This window comes from Scyliorhinus torazame, chromosome 12 (genome assembly GCF_047496885.1).
Source record: "Scyliorhinus torazame isolate Kashiwa2021f chromosome 12, sScyTor2.1, whole genome shotgun sequence".
Classification (NCBI taxonomy): Eukaryota; Metazoa; Chordata; class Chondrichthyes; order Carcharhiniformes; family Scyliorhinidae; genus Scyliorhinus; species Scyliorhinus torazame.
Window position 1 is genome coordinate 1,009,783 of NC_092718.1, and position 21,154 is coordinate 1,030,936.

Sequence of the window (21,154 nt, forward strand, 5' to 3'; positions counted from 1 at the left end):
CGGAGTGTGCACGCTTCTGCCAGAGAGTGCAGGCTTCTCCCGGAGTGTGCACGCTTCTCCCGGAGTGTGCACGCTTCTCCCGGAGTGTGCACGCTTCTCCCGGAGTGTGCACGCTTCTCCCGGAGTGTGCACGCTTCTCCCGGAGTGTGCACGCTTCTCCCAGAGTGTGCGCGCTTCTCCGGGAGTGTGCACGCTTCTCCGGGAGTGTGCACGCTTCTCCGGGAGTGTGCACGCTTCTCCGGGAGTGTGCAAGCTTCTCCGGGAGTGTGCACGCAGCCTTGGAGGTGTACACGCTTCCCCAGGAGTGTGCACGCTTCCCCAGGAGTGTGCACGCTTCCCCAGGAGTGTGCACGCTTCTCCATGAGTGTGCACGCTTCTCCATGAGTGTGCACGCTTCTCCATGAGTGTGCACGCTTCTCCATGAGTGTGCACGCTTCTCCATGAGTGTGCACGCTTCTCCATGTGTGTGCACGCTTCTCCATGAGTGTGCACGCTTCTCCATGAGTGTGCACGCTTCTCCGGGAGTGGGCACGCTTCTCCGAGAGTGTGCACGCTTCTCCGAGAGTGTGCACGCTGCCCCGGGGGGGTGCACGCTTCCCCGGGAGTGTGCACGCTGCTCCGGTGTGTGCACGCTTGTCTGGGAGTGTGCACCCTTGTCTGGGAGTGCGCACGCTTGTCTGGGAGTGCGCACGCTTCTCCGGGAGTGTGCACACTTCTCCGGGAGTGTGCACGCTTCTCCGGGACTTTGCACGCTTCTCCCGGAGTGTGCACGCTGCATTGGGGGTGTGCACAATTCCCCGGGAGTGTGCACGCTTCCCCGGGAGTGTGCACGCTTCCCCGGGAGTGTGCACACTTCTCCGGGAGTGTGCACGCTTCTCCGGGAGTGTGCAGGCTTCTCCGGGAGTGTGCACGCTTCTCCCGGAGTGTGCACGCTTCTCCCGGAGTGTGCACGCTTCTCCCGGAGTGTGCACGCTTCTCCCAGAGTGTGCGCGCTTCTCCGGGAGTGTGCACGCTTCTCCGGGAGTGTGCACGCTTCTCCGGGAGTGTGCAAGCTTCTCCGGGAGTGTGCACGCTGCCTTGGAGGTGTACACGCTTCCCCAGGAGTGTGCACGCTTCCCCAGGAGTGTGCACGCTTCTCCATGGGTGTGCACGCTTCTCCATGAGTGTGCACGCTTCTCCATGAGTGTGCACGCTTCTCCATGAGTGTGCACGCTTCTCCATGAGTGTGCACGCTTCTCCATGAGTGTGCACGCTTCTCCGGGAGTGGGCACGCTTCTCCGAGTGTGTGCACGCTTCTCCGAGAGTGTGCACGCTGCCCCGGGGGGGTGCACGCTTCCCCGGGAGTGTGCACGCTGCGCCGGTGTGTGCACGCTTGTCTGGGAGTGTGCACGCTTGTCTGGGAGTGCGCACGCTTGTCTGGGAGTGCGCACGCTTGTCTGGGAGTGCGCACGCTTCTCCGGGAGTGTGCACACTTCTCCGGGAGTGTGCACACTTCTCCGGGAGTGTGCACGCTTCTCCGGGACTTTGCACGCTTCTCCCGGAGTGTGCACGCTGCATTGGGGGTGTGCACAATTCCCCGGGAGTGTGCACGCTTCCCCGGGAGTGTGCACGCTTCCCCGGGAGTGTGCACGCTTCTCCGGGAGTGTGCACGCTTCTCCGGGAGTGTGCACGCTTCTCCCGGAGTGTGCAGGCTTCTCCCGGAGTGTGCAGGCTTCTCCCGGAGTGTGCAGGCTTCTCCCGGAGTGTGCAGGCTTCTCCCGGAGTGTGCAGGCTTCTCCCGGAGTGTGCACGCTTCTCCCGGAGTGTGCACGCTTCTCCCGGAGTGTGCACGCTTCTCCCGGAGTGTGCACGCTTCTCCCGGAGTGTGCACGCTTCTCCCGGAGTGTGCACGCTTCTCCCGGAGTGTGCACGCTTCTCCCGGAGTGTGCACGCTTCTCCCGGAGTGTGCACGCTTCTCCCGGAGTGTGCACGCTTCTCCCGGAGTGTGCACGCTTCTCCCGGAGTGTGCACGCTTCTCCCGGAGTGTGCACGCTTCTCCCGGAGTGTGCACGCTTCTCCCGGAGTGTGCACGCTTCTCAGGGAGTGTGCAGGCTGCCTCGGGGGTTTGCGCGCTTCTCCGGGAGTGTGCACGCTTCTCCGGGAGTGTGCAAGCTTCTCCGGGAGTGTGCATGCTGCCTCGGGGGTTTGCGCGCTTCTCCGGGAGTGTGCACGCTTCTCCGAGAGGGAGCACGCTGCCCCGGGGGGGTGCACGCTTCCCCGGGAGTGTGCACGCTGCTCCGGTGTGTGCACGCTTGTCTGGGAGTGCGCACGCTTCCCCGGGAGTGTGCACGCTTCTCCGGGAGTGTGCACGCTTCTCCGGGAGTGTGCACGCTTCTCCGGGAGTGTGCACGCTTCTCCGGGAGTGTGCACGCTTCTCCGGGAGTGTGCACGCTTCTCCGGGAGTGTGCACGCTTCTCCAGGAGTGTGCACGCTTCTCCGGGAGTGTGCACGCTTCTCCGGGAGTGTGCACGCTTCTCCGGGAGTGTGCACGCTTCTCCGGGAGTGTACACGCTTCTCCGGGAGTGTGCACGCTTCTCCGGGAGTGTGCACGCTTCTCCGGGAGTGTGCGCGCTTCTCCGGGAGTGTGCACGCTTCTCCGGGAGTGTGCACGCTTCTCCGAGAGGGAGCACGCTGCCCCGGGGGGGGTGCACGCTTCCCCGGGAGTGTGCACGCTGCTCCGGTGTGTGCACGCTTGTCTGGGAGTGTGCACGCTTCCCCGGGAGTGTGCACGCTTCTCCGGGAGTGTGCACGCTTCTCCGGGAGTGTGCACGCTTCTCCGGGAGTGTGCACGCTTCTCCGGGAGTGTGCCCGCTTCTCCGGGAGTGCGCACGCTTCTCCGGGAGTGTGCGCACTCTTCTCCGGGACTGTGCCCGCTTCTCCGGGACTGTGCCCGCTTCTCCGGGACTGTGCACGCTTCCCCGGGAGTGTGCACGCTTCCCCGGGAGTGTGCACGCTTCCCCGGGAGTGTGCACGCTTCCCCGGGAGTGTGCACGCTTCCCCGGGAGTGTGCACGCTGCCTTGGGGGTGTGCACGCTTCCACGGGAGTGTGCGCGCTTCTCCGGGAGTGTGCACGCTGCTCCGGTGTGTGCACGCTTGTCTGGGAGTGTGCACGCTTGTCTGGGACTGCGCACGCTTCTCCGGGAGTGTGCACGCTTCTCCCGGAGTGTGCACGCTGCATTGGGGGTGTGCACAATTCCCCGGGAGTGTGCACGCTTCCCCGGGAGTGTGCACGCTTCCCCGGGAGTGTGCACGCTTCCCCGGGAGTGTGCACGCTTCCCCGGGAGTGTGCACGCTTCCCCGGGAGTGTGCACGCTTCTCCGGGAGTGTGCACGCTTCTCCGGGAGTGTGCACGCTTCTCCGGGAGTGTGCACGCTTCTCAGGGAGTGTGCAGGCATCTCCGGGAGTGTGCAGGCTTCTCCCGGAGTGTGCAGGCTTCTCCCGGAGTGTGCACGCTTCTCCCGGAGTGTGCACGCTTCTCCCGGAGTGTGCACGCTTCTCCCGGAGTGTGCACGCTTCTCCCGGAGTGTGCACGCTTCTCCCGGAGTGTGCACGCTTCTCCCGGAGTGTGCACGCTGCCTCGGGGGTTTGCGCGCTTCTCCGGGAGTGTGCACGCTTTTCCGGGAGTGTGCACGCTTCTCCGGGAGTGTGCAAGCTTCTCCGGGAGTGTGCACGCTGCCTTGAGGTGTACACGCTTCCCCAGGAGTGTGCACGCTTCTCCAGGAGTGTGCACGCTTCTCCAGGAGTGTGCACGCTTCTCCAGGAGTGTGCACGCTTCTCCGGGAGTGGGCACGCTTCTCCGGGAGTGTGCACGCTTCTCCGGGAGTGTGCACGCTTCTCCGGGAGTGTGCAAGCTTCTCCGGGAGTGTGCACGCTGCCTTAGGGGTGTACACGCTTCCCCAGGAGTGTGCACGCTTCTCCATGAGTGTGCACGCTTCTCCATGAGTGTGCACGCTTCTCCGGGAGTGGACACGCTTCTCCGAGAGTGTGCACGCTTCTCCGAGAGTGTGCACGCTTCTCCGAGAGTGTGCACGCTTCTCCGAGAGTGTGCACGCTTCTCCGAGAGTGTGCACGCTTCTCCGAGAGTGTGCACGCTTCTCCGAGACTGTGCACGCTTCTCCGAGACTGTGCACGCTTCTCCGAGAGTGTGCACGCTGCCCCGGGGGGTTGCACGCTTCCCCGGGAGTGTGCACGCTGCTCCGGTGTGTGCACGCTTGTCTGGGAGTGCGCACGCTTCTCCGGGAGTGTGCACGCTTCTCCGGGACTTTGCACGCTTCTCCCGGAGTGTGCACGCTGCATTGGGGGTGTGTACAATTCCCCGGGAGTGTGCACGCTTCCCCGGGAGTGTGCACGCTTCTCCGGGAGTCTGCACGCTTCCCCGGGAGTCTGCACGCTTCTCCGGGAGTGGGCACGCTTCCCCGGGAGTCTGCACGCTTCTCCGGGAGTGGGCACGCTTCCCCGGGAGTCTGCACGCTTCCCCGGGAGTCTGCACGCTTCCCCGGGAGTCTGCACGCTTCCCCGGGAGTCTGCACGCTTCCCCGGGAGTCTGCACGCTTCCCCGGGAGTGCGCATGACAGCCTGTCTTCGAGGACCAGCCCAAAGTTTGGCTGTTGGGAAATAAGGAGTACCCACTGAGGTCCTAGCTAATGATTATTTGTTATTCGTTCAGGAAAAGTGAGCGTCGCGGGCTGTGCCAGCATTTATTACCCATCCCTAATTGCCCCTGAGGGGGGCGGCTAAGAGTCAACCACATTGCTGTGGGTCTGGAGTCACGTGTAGGCCAGACCGGGTAATGATGCTGGAGGCCCGAGAAAACGAGGCCCACGTGGCCCCCGGGCTGTCACTGAGCATCGCAACGGGCTGTTAAAATACGGTTTCAATGCCTGGACCGCTCTGGTGGTGCCCTGCAGTACCCCCCAGAGGGTCGCCTGCTTTGCGGAGCTCCACAATCTGACAGAGCAGCGCCACCGTGTCTGAGGGGCAGGACATGGAGCTGCCGGACCAGGAGTGGCTGGGAGACGAGGCCGGGGAGGACCCGCGGGAGCAGCCGGTGGATGGAGGACAGGCGGCAGCGAGGGTCCGGCCTGCCTGAGAGACTAGCGAGACCCTCGTTCTCGCCTGCTTCTCATAGGACGAGACTTTGTTCATCATCTCACCCCCTCTCCCCTTCCCATCCCCCCCCCCCCCCCCAACCTGCTCCCTCGCCAAACATTCCCTGACCCCCCCACCCATTCCCCCCGCAACCCTCTCCCCCGCTCTCCCCGACCACCCTCGCAGGGTCTGTGTAACATCCCCCCAGGGTGATGGGCCTGTGTCAGCTCTGTCAGTGGGTCTCTGCCCAGGGCAGGAGGGTGCTGCTCACTCGCGGGGAGGAGATCTCTGCTGCTCCTCAGTCAGTGCCAGAGTCTGACTCCAGTCTTGCTGGCGACAGCTCCTCACACCCATCACCTGCTCGCCGGATGCCTGGAGGGCCCCAGATCGTGGACCAGTGCCTGGAGGGCAGGGGCCGGGGGAAGAGCAGAGGGCACCAGGGGGTGGGGGTGCAGGCTGGCCCACAGTGCGGGGTAACGTGACGGACTTTCACATGTCTCGGGTGTAACGTGCTTTAATGGTGAATAATCGAAACTCTAATTGGGTCGCTAGCCAGCCGCCCCCCATTGCCCTCTCAGTGACCCTCGATGTTCTTAGCCCTCCGCACTCTGCTGCTACATCGAGGTGTGTCCCCAGGACGCACATCAGAGAGGGGGCAGCCTGCTGCTCTCCACGTCCTGTGGTCTTTGATGCCCCTGGCGGACGTGCTCTGGAGGGCCTGAGAGCCCCAGACGACTTGCCAGTGGCACGTGACTCGGCGTGCCACCCTGCTCCGCCCGCTGACATCGAGATGCGCCGGCTCCTGTGTGACTGGGCCGTGCTCCGCAGCACCTCTGCAAGGTCCACATGCATCTTGGACACATCGCTGCGCTGGGGACAGGATGCCAAGGTGCTCGGCCGTGGCCGTCACTGACAGAGCAAAGCTTTCGGCACCACCACTCATGATGCCAATGTCGTGCAACAGACGCCTCCCTGGCAGTGTTGGCCTCAGTGCCATCTCCTGCACCCACAGTCTTTACGATTCCTCCAATCGGCTTTGGACCAGCCGGAGTGTTGCTGACATCCCTCCTGAATCTCATGGCTGCACCTTAACGTCTCCATCAGCTCCGGGTAACCTGGTCCAGAGGAGCAGCATCAGGCTGGGACCCAGCAAACCTCTGACTGCTGTCTCCCCTCGGCAGTCAGACCTCCACTTGACGTGCAGTGCTGACCAGATCATGGCCCAGAAACCAGTACAGTAATGTCGCCCACCGAGGTGGGTTTGTTTTAAATTCAGGGGGTCAGGAGGGGAGTTACTTGCCGAAGGATTCCTAGCCTTTGCCCTGCTCTGGTAGCCACTCTGGCTGTGTGTCTGCGAAGGTGGAAAGTGGGGGTGACAGCTGTGACGTATCGATGGTCTCACCCCCGGCGCTCTCTGGGGTGGCACTTTGGAAAGCCGGGGCAGCCGCCCCGATTCGGCCGGCACCATCAGATGGAGGTCCCGCGGGAGAATGGACATGTGGCCAGAGAGAGGGAAGGGTGATCATGTCTGGAATGAACAATTCACGTGCGACAGGTCACCTGGGTGAGGGCCGGTGAATCCTCACCTCTGTGACGCAGAGTCCTCGGTCACCCCCCGCAACCTCCAGCACCTGTTCCTCATCGGGCGTGAAGACTCTGGTGTCTGGCACCCCGCCGCCCGTCTATGCCCCTTCCCGCCGATTGTACACCAACCTTTCTGTGAGGACAAAGAGGGAGCATTCTGAGCTGAGGGGAGGCTGGGGGTGGCAGGCAGAATCAGTGTCAGGGGAGGGGGGCAATGCCCACTCCCCGTGCAGCCTGGTGGAGGTCGTTGAGCTTCTTCTGACACTGGACCGACATCCTCCTGGTTACGCTCCCCGAGCTGACGGTCACTGCCTCTCAGGTGGCACCGGCAGACCCTCCGATGCCCGCAGAGGAACAGGGTGTGGCGTCGCGACCCCACCGCGTCCAACAAGCTGCCCGGTTACATCGAAACACGGGGCTGGTCTGCACGGTGGCTGCGAGCAATGTGGGGTTTGCTCGGAGGGGGTGGTCTCTGTGCTCTTCCCCGCGTTAGAGAGCAGCTGCCGGCACAGCCGTGGAGCATAAATTATGGAACCTAATATTTTATAAATTTAGAACATAGAACATAGAACATAGAACAATACAGCGCAGTACAGGCCCTTCGGCCCACGATGTTGCACCGAAACAAAAGCCATCTAACCTACACTATGCCATTATCATCCATATGTTTATCCAATAAACTTTTAAATGCCCTCAATGTTGGCGAGTTCACTACTGTAGCAGGTAGGGCATTCCACGGCCTCACTACTCTTTGCGTAAAGAACCTACCTCTGACCTCTGTCCTATATCTATTACCCCTCAGTTTAAAGTTATGTCCCCTCGTGCCAGCCATATCCATCCGCGGGAGAAGGCTCTCACTGTCCACCCTATCCAACCCCCTGATCATTTTGTATGCCTCTATTAAGTCTCCTCTTAACCTTCTTCTCTCCAACGAAAACAACCTCAAGTCCATCAGCCTTTCCTCATAAGATTTTCCCTCCATACCAGGCAACATCCTGGTAAATCTCCTCTGCACCCGCTCCAAAGCCTCCACGTCCTTCCTATAATGCGGTGACCAGAACTGTACGCAATACTCCAAATGCGGCCGTACCAGAGTTCTGTACAGCTGCAACATGACCTCCCGACTCCGGAACTCAATCCCTCTACCAATAAAGGCCAACACTCCATAGGCCTTCTTCACAACCCTATCAACCTGGGTGGCAACTTTCAGGGATCTATGTACATGGACACCTAGATCCCTCTGCTCATCCACACTTTCAAGAACTTTACCATTAGCCAAATATTCCGCATTCCTGTTATTCCTTCCAAAGTGAATCACCTCACACTTCTCTACATTAAACTCCATTTGCCACCTCTCAGCCCAGCTCTGCAGCTTATCTATATCCCTCTGTAACCTGCTACATCCTTCCACACTATCGACAACACCACCGACTTTAGTATCGTCTGCAAATTTACTCACCCACCCTTCTGCGCCTTCCTCTAGGTCATTGATAAAAATGACAAACAGCAACGGCCCCAGAACAGATCCTTGTGGTACTCCACTTGTGACTGTACTCCATTCTGAACATTTCCCATCAACCACCACCCTCTGTCTTCTTTCAGCTAGCCAATTTCTGATCCACATCTCTAAATCACCCTCAATCCCCAGCCTCCGTATTTTTTGCAATAGCCTACCGTGGGGAACCTTATCAAACGCTTTGCTGAAATCCATATACACCACATCAACTGCTCTACCCTCGTCTACCTGTTCAGTCACCTTCTCAAAGAACTCAATAAGGTTTGTGAGGCATGACCTACCCTTCACAAAGCCATGCTGACTATCCCTGATCATATTATTCCTATCTAGATGATTATAAATCTTGTCCCTTATAATCCCCTCCAAGACTTTACCCACTACAGACGTTTTAGACATTTAGACTGCCCAATACTTTTTTTCCAATTAAGGGGCAGTTTAGCACGGCCAATCCACCTATCCTGCGCATCTTTGGGTTGTGGGGGTGAAACCCACGCAGACACGGGGAGAATGTGCAAACTCCACACGGACAGTGACCCAGGGCCGGGATCGAACCCGGGTCCTCGGCCCCGTGAGGCAGCAGTGCTAACCACTGTGTCACCGAGCCGCCCATCACCGCCCTAATTGACGTTAGATACCAGTGGCGGTCTCGCCAGGTCGGTCGTTGGGAAGGCCTTGCCCAGATTCGCTTGCTCCCTCACTTGCAGCTTCTCCTATTAGATCGTGTCCAATATCTTTCCTTCAATAAGGGACCAAAACTGCTCCCAGTGCTCCAGATATAGTCTCACCCGCACCTTGTACAAGCTGCAGCTCATACTCCAATCCCCTTGAAATCAGGGCCAACATTCCATTAGCCTTCCTGATGACCTGCTGACCCTGTGTGCTAACTTTGTGTTTTGTGCCAAGTCCCCCATGTCCCTTCATGTTGCAGCTTTCGGCAGTTTAACGTCATTTAAATAAAACTGTGTTCCTTCATTCTCCCTTTCAAAATGAACAATTGCAGGAGCTTGCCTTGGTCTGCTCAGCACGAGGGGACAGAGCTTTAAATTGAGGGGAGATAGATATAGGACAGATGTCAGAGGTAGGTTCTTTACTCAGAGAGTAGTAAGGGTGTGGAATGCCCTGCCTGCAACAGTAGTGGACTCGCCAACACTAAGGGCATTCAAATGGTCATTGGATAGACATATGGACGATAAGGGAATAGTGTAGATGGGCTTTAGACTGGTTTCACAGGTCGGCGCAACAGCGAGGGCCGAAGGGCCTGTACTGCGCTGTAATGTTCTATGTTCTATGTTCACGTTTTCCCACATTATACTCCATTTGCCAAATTTTTGCCCACTTAACCTCTCAATCTCATTGCAAACTGTTTGTATTCTCTCAAAACTTGTGTTTCTGCAAATTTGGCTCCAGTATATTTGCTTTTTTCCTCTGAGTCATTCATATATATTGTAAACAGCTGCACTCCCATCACTGCTCTCGGTCAACCCTACAAAACTAATCAAGTTATACTGGGAGAACAAATCATCCCACAAACCTGTATCAGGTCCAGAATTCCCAATTCACTCTCGGACGAGTCAACACAGAAGAGGAAGTACAGAGTGGCATAGTGTCGATATATCAGCTTGTAATCAGAGCCACCAATCAAACTGGAAAAAATCAGAAACAGTTAAAAACATTCAAAAAGGAGCAGATAGATTCCAGAGTGCGACTGGCAATTCACCGAGGGCTAAATAATCTCAGACACTGGGATAGCTTGCAACTTCTTTCTGTATCAGGCATGCGTGTGCCAGAGGACTGGAGAACAGCTAATGTGGTCCCACTATTTCAGAAAGGTTGTAGACAAGCCAGGGGACTACAGACCAGCGAGTCTCACGGAAACTATTGGAGAAGATTCTGAAGGAGAGAATCTATCATCATGGCTGTGTCAGAGGGAGGTCATGCCTAACAAATCCGATTGCATTTTTTGAGGAGGTGACCAGGTGTGTAGATGAGGGTAGTGCAGTTGATGTAGTTTACGTGGATTTCAGCAAAGCCTTTGACAAGGTCCCACACGGGAGACTTGTAAAGTAGGCAAATGTACCTGGGATACAGGGGAACTTGGAAAGCTGGATTCAAAGCTGGCTGAGCTGTAGGAGACAGAGGGTGATGACAGACGGCTTCTTCAGTGTCTCGAAGCGAGTGACCAGTGGCGTACCACAGGGATCTGTGCCGGGTCCCCTATTGTTTGTCATTTATATAAACAACATAGATGACTATGTGGGGGGGGGGGGGAATCAGTAAGTTTGTGGATGACGGGTGGGTAACAGTGAGGCTGAGTGTCTTGGGTTACAGGACGATGTAGACGAGATGGTTAAATGGGCAGTAAGGTGGCAGATGGAATTTAACCCTGTAAAAGAGTAATTTAAGGAAATCTTCAATGAATGGCCCGACACTTGGTTCAAGAGATTTTAATACTGTGTCAGTAATAAATTTTGTTTTAATTTACCATATCCCCAGGGCGGCACGGTGACAGAGTGGTTAGCACTGCTGCCTCACAACGTTAAGGACCCGGGTGCGATCCCGGCTCTGGGTCACTGTCCGTGTGGAGTTTCCACATTCTCCGCGTGTCTGTGTGGGTCTCACCCCCACAACCCAAAGATATGCAGGGTAGGTGGATTGGTCGCGCTAAATTGCCGTTAATTGCAAAAAGAGAACTGGGTACTTTAAATTTATATTTTAAAAATACAATCTATCTGAAATTGCTACATTCAACACATACCTGCGAAAACGTTTTCCTCAAGATTCCTCCCCAAACTGTGGCTGACAAGGAACCCAACTCCCACACTCTGCCCTCACCCCTTCCTTGTTCACCCCACCAGCCCCTGCGTTCAAACAATCCTCCTCCGCCATCTCCAGCATGCCACCCTCCCCACTCACGTCCCCCCCCCTCCCTCCCCCCGTCAGCATTCTGCAGAGAGCACGCCCCCCCCCCCCCGTCAGCATTCTGCAGGGAGCACGCCCCCCCCACCCCCCCGGTCAGTACTCTGCAGAGAGCACGTCCCCCCTCCCTCCCCTGTCAACATTCTGCAGAGAGCACGCCCCCCCCCCCCCCCCCCCCGTCAGCATTCTGCAGGGAGCACGCCCCCCCACCCCCCCGGTCAGTACTCTGCAGAGAGCACGCCCCCCCCCCCCCCCCCGTCAGCATTCTGCAGAGAGCACGCGCCCCCCCCCACCCCCCCGGTCAGTACTCTGCAGAGAGCACGCCCCCCCCCTGTCAGCATTCTGCAGAGAGCACGTGCCCCCCCCACCCCCCCCGGTCAGTACTCTGCTGATAGCGCCCCCCCCCCATCAGTATTCTGCAGACAGCACACACCCCTGGTCCACTCCTCTATCGCCCCCAACCCTTCATTCACGTCTGTGGCACCTCCCCAAACGAATGCAGAAAGGGCAGCAGCAGCCCCTTTATCTCCAGGGGCTGGTTTAGCTCACTGGGCTAAATCGCTGGCTTTCAAAGCAGACCAAGGCAGGCCAGCAGCACAGTTCAATTCCTGTACCAGCCTCCCCGAACAGGCGCCGGAATAAGACCATAAGACAAAGGAGCGGAAGTAAGGCCATTCGGCCCATCGAGTCCACTCCACCATTCAATCATGGCTGATTTCAACTCCATTTACCCGCTCTCTCTCCATAGCCCTTAATTCCTCGAGAAATCAAGAATTTATCAACTTCTGTCTTAAAGACACTCAACGTCCCGGCCTCCACCGCCCTCTGTGGCAATGAATTCCACAGACCCACCACTCTCTGGCTGAAGAAATTTCTCTTCATCTCTGTTCTAAAGTGACTCCCTTTTATTCTAAGGCTGTGCCCCCGGGTCCTAGTCTCCCCTGCTAATGGAAACAACTTCCCTACATCCACCCTATCTAAGCCATTCATTATCTTGTAAGTTTCTATTAGATCTCCCCTCAACCTCCTAAACTCCAATGAATATGATCCCAGGATCCTCAGACGTTCATCGTATGTTAGGCCTACCATTCCTGGGATCATCCGTGTGAATCTCCGCTGGACCCGCTCCAGTGCCAGTATGTCCTTCCTGAGGTGTGGGGCCCAAAATTGCTCACAGTATTCTAAATGGGGCCTAACTAATGCTTTATAAAGCTTCAGAAGTACATCCCTGCTTTTATATTCCAAGCCTCTTGAGATGAATGACAACATTGCATTTGCTTTCTTAATTACGGACTCAACCTGCAAGTTTACCTTTAGAGAATCCTGGACTAGGACTCCCAAGTCCCTTTGCACTTCAGCATTATGAATTTTGTCACCGTTTAGAAAATAGTCCATGCCTCTATTCTTTTTTCCAAAGTGCAAGACCTCGCACTTGCCCACGTTGAATTTCATCAGCCATTTCTTGGACCACTCTCCTAAACTGTCTAAATCTTTCTGCAGCCTCCCCACCTCCTCCATACTACCTGCCCCTCCACCTATCTTTGTATCATCGGCAAACTTAGCCAGAATGCCCCCAATCCCGTCACCTAGATTGTTAATATATAAAGAGAACAGCTGTGGCCCCAACACTGAACCCTGCGGGACACCACTCGTCACCGGTTGCCATTCCGAAAAAGAACCTTTTATCCCAACTCTCTGCCTTCTGCCTGACAGCCAATCGTCAATCCATGTTAGTACCTTGCCTCGAATACCATGGGCCCTTATTTTACTCAGCAGTCTCCCGTGAGGCACCTTATCAAAGGCCTTTTGGAAGTCAAGATAGATAACATCCATTGGCTCTCCTTGGTCTAACCTATTTGTTATCGACTAGGGGCTTTTCACAGTAACTTCATTGAAGCCTACTTGTGACAATAAGCGATTTTCATTTCATCCCATCCCTCCTCACTGTCGACAGGCCCAAACTCTCCTTTCACGTTAAACTGCGTTTCACTTGCACCTCTTTCGATTTGCTTTATAGTATTTGCTGCTCTCAGTGTACAGACTAAACGCTGACGCGGGACCCCTTCAGTCAATCTCCAAGCATGGCCCCCGATCTTGCCTCTTCCATTTCACCTCAGCCTCTTCCTCTCACGCCCACGTCCATCCTCGGCCTGCTGCAAAGCTCCAATCATGTCCAGCCCAAACTGGACGAAATGTCCGATTAGGCATGTTACAGCCTCTGGACTCAACACTGACTTCAACAGCTTTAGATTGTAAACTTTCTCCGAAATCATGGCCCCTTTTTATTTTTTGTTTCCATGGTTTGTCCCCAACCGGCTCTGTCACTTCTTCAGTTTTCCTTCCACCGAACACGGATCTGGCTGAAATGGCTGAGCAATTGAATACATACTTTGGATCTGTCTTTACAAAAGAGGACACAAATCAAATCCCAGAAATGTTGGAGAATGAAAGGTTTAATGAGAGGGAAGAACTGAGGAAGATCAACATTAGTAGAGAAATGGTGCTGGGAAAACTGATGGGATTGAAGGCGGATAAATCCCCAGGGCCTGAGAATCTGCATCCCAGAGAGCTTAAGGAGGTGGCTCTGGAAATAGTGGATGCATTGGTCATCTTCTGGGATTCTATGGACTCTGGAACTGTCCCTGCAGATTGGAGGGTAGCTCACGTCACTCCGATATTCAAAAACGGAAGTAGAGAGAAAGCAGGGAATTATAGACCAGTAAGCCGAACATCAGTAGTGGGGAAAATTCTTGAATCCATTATCAAGGACTTTATAGCGGAACATTTGGAAGGCAATGGCAGGATCAGTCAGAGTCAGCATGGATTTATGAAGGGAAAATCATGCTTGACAAATCTGTTGCAATTCTTTAAAGATGTAACCAGAACAGTCGACAAGGGGAAGCCAGTCGATGTGGTATACTTGGACTTTCAGAAGGAGTTTGACAAAGTCCCGCATAAGAGATTATTGTGCAAAATTAAAGCGCATGGGATTGGGGGGAATGTATTGAGGTGGATAGAAAACTGGTTGGCAGAGAGGAAACGAAGAGTGGGGATTATTGGGTCCTTTTCAAATTGGCAGGCAGTAACTAGTGGGGTACCACAGGGATCGGTGCTGGGACCCCAGCTATTCACAATATATATTAATGATCTGGATGAGGGAACAAAATGTAACATCTCAAAGTTTGCAGCTGATACCAAGTTAGGTGGGAGGGTGAATTGTGACGAGGATGCAGGGATCCTACAGCAAGATCTGGACAGGTTGGGCGAGTGGGCAAACCAATGGCAGATGCAGTATAATTTGGATAAGTGTGAGGTTTTTCACTTTGGAAGCAAAAACAGGAAGGCAGATTACTAACTGAATGGTTGTAAATTGGGAGAGGGGAGTGTGCAGCGGGACCTGGGTGTTCTTGTGCACCAGTCGCTGAAGGAAGCATGCAGGTGCAGCAGGCGGTAAAGAAGGCTAACGGAGAAAGCAGGATTAGGCTATTGAGTTGGATGATCAGCCATGATGGTGATGAATGGCGGAGCAGGCTCGAAGGGCCAAAAGGCCTCCTCCTGCTCCTATCTTCTATGTATCTATGTATGTATCCCCCTGCAGAGGATCTGAGCCCCTTGCACTAGGGGATTTTCACAGTAACTTCATTGCAGTGTTAATGTAAGCCTACTTGTAACAATAATATAGATTATTATTATTTGGAGCTGGGCTACAACAAAATATCCAGACAGTCACCATTTGTCCACTCACCTGCCACCCTCCAAGAAGTTGCAGACATTCTCATCTCGCCTGGAAACCAGGTGGAAAGTCTCCCGGATGATCTGCTGTTGCATGTCCTCCGACTAAAGTTTCAAAACAAACACAGAAGTTTTCAGAGCGACACCGTAGGTGAAGCAGGTGCCCCCAATGAAACACTCACAAATCCTCACAATTCAGCAGCTCATGTGTATCATCAAAAAGTGAAAAGACAAATCATCGCAGATCTACCAGGAATAAGCAGGAGATAGACTCAGAACAATAATTCGCTATGTCAGCGATGCAGTTACACTGATGGCTTTCAATTGGTTCTGACGTTACTCCCTCAAAGAGGGAGTTCAGAACCCAGTCAGTCCCTGTCGAGGTGGAGGATAGAAACTAAATAAAAAGCGGATCTTCAAACACATTAAACACACTGGGCGGCACAGTGGTTAGCAAGGTTGCTTCACAGTGCCAGGGACCCGGGTTCGACTCCCGGCTTGGGTGTGTGGAGTCTGCACGGTCTCCCCGTGTCTGCGTAGGTTTCCTCCGGGTGCTCTGGTTTCCTCCCACAAGTCCCAAAAGTGCTGTTAGGTGAATTGGACATTCTGAATTCTCCGTGTACCCGAACAGGTGCCGGAATGTGGCAACTGGGGGCTTTTCACAGTAACTTCATTGCAGTGGTAACGTAAGCCGACTTGTGACACTAATAAAGATTATAATTATAAATATCAGGGAGGGTCTAGAAAGACCAGGTTCCACAAGTGAAAGTATCCGGGGAACCCGGGCTGGCATAAAGACCATAAGAGAGGAGCAGAATTAGGCCACTCGGCCCATCGAGTCTGCTCCGCCATTCAATCATGGCTGATATTTTCTCATCCCCATTCTCCTGCCTTCTTCCCCATAACCCCTGATCCCCTTATTAATCAAGAACCTAGCTAGCTCTGTCTCTGGACATGAAGCCATGAATTTCCAATTACAATTTTGTATTTAATTTATTAGAAATATTAATTTGGAATAAAAGGTTCTGACAGTTAGAAAAATGAGTTAATAACTAATATGTTTAAGGATTTGTTCATTCACAAAATCATGTTTGATTAACTTAATTGAATTCTTTGAGTAACAAGGAAGATTGATGAGGATAGTGCAGAGAATATTGTCTACGTGGATTTTAGGAAGGCCTTTGGCAATGTTCCACATAGCAGACTGGCTAAAAATAAAAAGTCCCAGGGGCTTGAGGGAAGTGTAGCAAGCAGGATATAAAATTGGCTTAATGATAGGAGCAAAGGGTAATTGTTGACGGGTGCTTTTTTCTTTACAGGAAGGCAGTTTATAGTGGGGTTTCGCAAGGCTCAATATGAGGTCCCTGCTTTACGTGGTGCAAGTCTAACAGGTTTGTTTCGAATCACTAGCTTTCGGAGCACTGCTCCTTCCTCAGGTGAATGAAGGGGTGGGTTCCGGAAACACACAGATTATCATAGAATTTACAGTGCAGATGGAGGCCATTCGGCCCATCGAGTCCGCACAGGCTCTTGGAGAGAGCACCCTACCCAAGGTCAACACCTCCACCCTATCCCCACAACCCAGCAACCCCACCCAACACTAAGGGCAATTTTGGACACTAAGGGCAATTTATCATGGCCAATCCACCTAACCTGCACATCTTTGGACTGTGGGAGGAAACCGGAGCACCCGGAGGAAACCCACGCAGACACGGGGAGGATGTGCAGACTCCGCACAGACAGTGACCCAAGCCGGAATTGAACCTGGGACCCTGGAGCTGTGAAGCAATTGTGCTATCCACAATGCTACCGTGCTGCTACGCAAGCATATTTAGACAAAGTCAATTTTGTCTATATATGTCTTTCTGGAACCCACCTCTTCATTCACCTGAGGAAGGAGCAGTGTTCCGAAAGCCAGTGATTTGAAACAAACCTGTTGGACTTTAATCTGGTGTTGTAAGACCTCTTACTGTGCTCACCCCAGTCCAACGCCGGCATCTCCACATTATGTGGTGTATGTAGTGGAAATAATCAAGAAGGTTGCAGACGACCCAAAAATTGGCCATGTAGTTGCACCATACATTTATAAACCACAAGTTGGCCCTCAGCCAAGTATTTTGCTAGATTCTGGGCATCGCAGCTTCAGATGAAAGCGAAAAGGGTGCCAAGGAAGTTTCCTCGCAGGAGAGAATTTACTTTTGTGCAGAAACTGTAAAGCTGGTTTTAATTTGCTTAGAAAAGATTAACGGAAGATTCGACAGATGTTTAAATCAGGAAGGGGTTTGATGAGCAAATAAGGAGAAAGTGTTTGCAGTGGCAGGAGAGACACAGATTGAGGAGAATTGGTAAAGAGGCAGAGGGGGAGATGAAGAGAATGTTGGTTCCACAGCGAGTTGCTCAGATCTGGAATGTGCTGCAGTGGAGGCAGATTCAGCAAAGTGGAATTAGATTGAGACGGGGGATTGGGTCAAACCTTTTTTACATTCATTTTTATGAGGTGTGGGCGTCGCTGGTTAGGCCCAGCATTTGTTGCCCATCCCTAGTTGCCCTTCAGAAGGTGGGGGTGAGCTGCCTTCTTGAACCGCTGCAGTCCTCAAGGTGTAGGTACACCCACTGTGCTGTTAGGGAGGGAGTTCCAGGATGTTGCCCCAGCGACAGTGAAGGAACAATGATATATTTCCCAGTCAAGGTGATGAGTGATTAGGAGGGGAACCTCCAGGTGGTGGGGTTCCCAGGTATCTGCTGCTCTTGTCCTTCTGGATGGTGGTGGTTGTGAGTTGCTGCATCGTGTGGACGCTGCCGCTGTGCGCGGGGGAGCGGCTGCTTTGTGCTGGATGGTGTCGAGCTTCCCGAGGGGCCGCTGATCCCGGCCAGTGGGGAGTTTCCCTCGCTGGGGGGGGGGGCAGGGAGGCGATGGGCTGAAGGGCCGGGAGTGGGGGATGTTCCCGGGCTGGGCGCGCAGGCCAGGCCCCGGGTCACTCACGAATCTCTGGTAGAAGCGGCTGAGCCGCGGCTTCCCGTGATTGTTAAAGACCAGGATCGCCTTGATCATCCTGCCGCCGCTTCCGGTCCCCGGCTGTGCCACCGCGCTTCCGGTCCCCCGCCCAGTATAACCGCTTCCGGTCCCCGGCTGTGCCACCGCGCTTCCGGTCCCCCGCCCAGTATAACCGCTTCCGGTCCCCGGCTGTGCCACCGCGCTTCCGGTCCCCCGCCCAGTATAACCGCTTCCGGTCCCGGCTGTGCCACCGCGCTTCCGGTCCCCCGCCCACTATAACCGCTTCCGGTCCCCGGCTGTGCCACCGCGCTTCCGGTCCCCCCGCCCAGTATAACCGCTTCCGGTCCCCGGCTGTGCCACCGCGCTTCCGGTCCCCCGCCCAGTATAACCGCTTCCGGTCCCCCGCCCAGTATAACCGCTTCCGGTCCCCGGCTGTGTCACTGCGCTTCTGGTCCCCGGCTGTGTCACCGCGCTTCCGGTCCCCCGCCCAGTATAACCGCTTCCGGTCCCCGGCTGTGCCACCGCGCTTCCGGTCCCCCGCCCAGTATAACCGCTTCCAGTCCCCGGCTGTGTCACTGCGCTTCCGGTCCCCGACTGTGTCACTGCGCTTCCTGTCTTCCGCCCAGTGTACCTACTTCCTGGGCCCTGGGTTCTACGTCATCTCCTGTCCCCACCCCGTGCATCGCCACTTCCGGTCCCCCGCCCTGTGGGGTTTAAATGAGGTTCCTGCTCCAATTGACAGCTTGGGGCAGCACGGTAGCCTTGTGGATAGCACAATTGCTTCACAGCTCCAGGGTCCCAGGTTCGATTCCGGCTTGGGTCACTGTCTGTGCGGAGTCTGCACATCCTCCCAGTGTGTGCGTGGGTTTCCTCCGGGGGCTCCGGTTTCCTCCCACAGTCCAAAGATGTGCAGGTTAGGTGGATTGGCCATGATAAATTGCCCTTAGTGTCCAAAATTGCCCTTAGTGTTGGGTGGGGTTACTGGGTTATGGGGATAGGGTGGAGGTGTGGGCTTGGGTAGGGTGCTCTTTCCAAGAGCCGGTGCAGACACGATGGGCCGAATGGCCTCCTTCTGCACTGTAAATTCTATGATCTATGATAGGCCCACAGCCCAGAGTGGCTGCTCGAGCCCTCAGAATGCTTCTGTTGGATCTGCCGCCACCATTCTCTGCGCACGCAGTTCAGACACTTTTGCTTCTTTTACTAATTATTTTAATTATCACGTTCACGATCCTTTTACAAAGTTTCTCACTATTCTGTCCAGGCCCCTCAACATTTTGAAGCCTGCATCGAATCTTCTCTGCACTCTGTTTGTCTCAGGGAAAGAACTCATCTTCTCCAATTTATCGACATAACTGAACTTCCTCACCCTTGGAACCATTCTTGTGAATCTTTTCTGCACTCTCTCTAATGTCTTCACATTCCTCCCACGTTTGGCACCCAGAGCTGGATGCAATACTCTAGTTAACACCAAACAAATTGAACAATCTCCAGTCATGGGGCTCTCCAGACTGGTCATGTTGGCTCTGTCTCCCCTCCACACACCGTCAGACCGGCTCGGACTCCAGCATCCGCACTAATTTGCTTTTAACTACTAAAGTGCACCTTGTCAATTCTTACTTTAATCTAAAGACAGTTTCCTGGCCTGACTAAAGAAACAAGTTTTTGATTAATTATTGTGCACTGTCCGGTCAGATCTCTCAAAGAGCAGAAACTCGCAATCTGGCAGTGTTAGCAAGGGGATATTTGTCTCCCAGTTAATTCCCTGAAAAGTGTATTTGTCTGCCACATCAACCCTGCCCACCATTAATGCGAATTAAATACATAAAGTGGAGCCACCCTTTATCAACCCGGACAAGACCAAAAACATTCTGAGCCAGTCACCAGTATTCAATCTTCTCGGTCCGACTGACACCAAATTTCTGATCCCATTCATTTCACATTTTGTACAATTACCTTGCATCACATCTGCAATAACACGGCTCACCAGCACATCGACCATCCTCCGTCCATCAACTCCGCTTTCTCCCATGGATATTCCTGTGATTTAACAAGTCGATTCTCAACCCACAGATCCACATGGGGCAGGAAGTCCCATTAAAGTGGATCCAGAATTCAGGATTTGGTTCCTTTTCTTCTCTGCGTCATTGTTGTGACTCAAATCAAAATGCAAATTAATGAACAATTTTTGAAGAGTAGGTAGCGAGCTCCTGCCAATCATTGTCAAAGCTGCTGCACTTCAAGGAGCGTTTGAGTGTCTTTAACCTCCTCTCGAATGCTGGTCATTTACAAGTTAAGAGAAGTGTGTGGGGCAGGGGGATGACTTTCAGTTTATGTGGACAGTGGCCACTCCATTAAATTTGATTTTGCAAAGATTTTGCCTGAATGCAGTGATTAGCACAACAGCAAGGTCCCAAGTTCGATTCCCGGCTTGGGTCAGTGTCTGTGCGGTGTCTGCACGTTCTCCCAGTGTCTGCGTGGGTTTCCTCCGGGTGCCCCGGTTTCCTCCCACAAGACCCGAAAGACGTGCTTGTTAGGTGGATTGGACATTCTGAATTCTCCCTCTGTGTACCCGAACAGGCGCCGAAATGTGGCGACTAGGGGCTTTTCACAGTAACTTCATTGCAGTGTTAATGTAAGTCTACTTGTGACAATAATAAAGATTATGATGAATGCAGGTGGAGCTGATCTCAAGAAGGGCATGACACTGGTCAATGATCCTCCCACTGAAACCAGAGGATGCAATGGAGGCAATGTTGATGGAACATTGTCGTCAAGTCAACATATATTTATTTACCATCACAGCTCATGAAGGTAATGGGGGGGGGGGGAGAGACGGTGATGAGAACCCAGCTCTCGAACAGCATTACCAGTTTTAAGTGAATTTGAGGAAAAGGTCAGCATGACCCCTCCCACTAAATGACCAAAAGGTCAAACTTAGAAGTATTTGTAAATAACAAAACATTTTAATTATAATAATTGTAAATAGATAATGACATCGGAACATCTTTTCCGTTTAAAAGCAAAATACTGCAGATGCTGGAAATATGAAATACATAAAGTTCTGGATCATTTTGATCCAAAACGTTAATTCTGTTTCCCTCTCCACAGACCCGCCGAGTTTAACCAGCATTTTCTGTTTTTATATCTTTTAAGTTTCTTTTTGTATGTTTATACCTATTGTGCAATAATAGCTATGTGTTGTGGTTTAATTCTTCCATATTCGGGATTCTGTCAGTGCTCTTTGGAGGTCACAAGGGTTCTGGAAAAATTTGGAAATTGTG

General features: G+C 53.8%; 1 protein-coding gene across 4 annotated transcripts in view; it reads right to left on the bottom strand.

Annotated features, from left to right (window-relative positions):
* LOC140387331 (AP-3 complex subunit sigma-2) overlaps positions 1–21,154 on the bottom strand; it is a 137,495-nt gene that overhangs the window by 56,136 nt on the left and 60,205 nt on the right. For 3 of the 4 annotated variants that reach the window (XM_072470262.1, XM_072470263.1, XM_072470261.1), the window contains exons 1-3: positions 17,859–18,001; positions 14,889–14,980; positions 9,759–9,870 (exon numbers count right to left, since the gene is read on the bottom strand). In XM_072470262.1, coding sequence (XP_072326363.1) covers positions 9,759–9,870; positions 14,889–14,980; positions 17,859–17,927 — 273 coding nt within the window. In that variant the 5' untranslated portion in view covers positions 17,928–18,001. Of the gene's footprint in view, positions 1–9,758; positions 9,871–14,888; positions 14,981–17,858; positions 18,002–21,154 lie in introns of those variants that run through there. The other variant, XM_072470264.1, reaches the window with a different exon arrangement.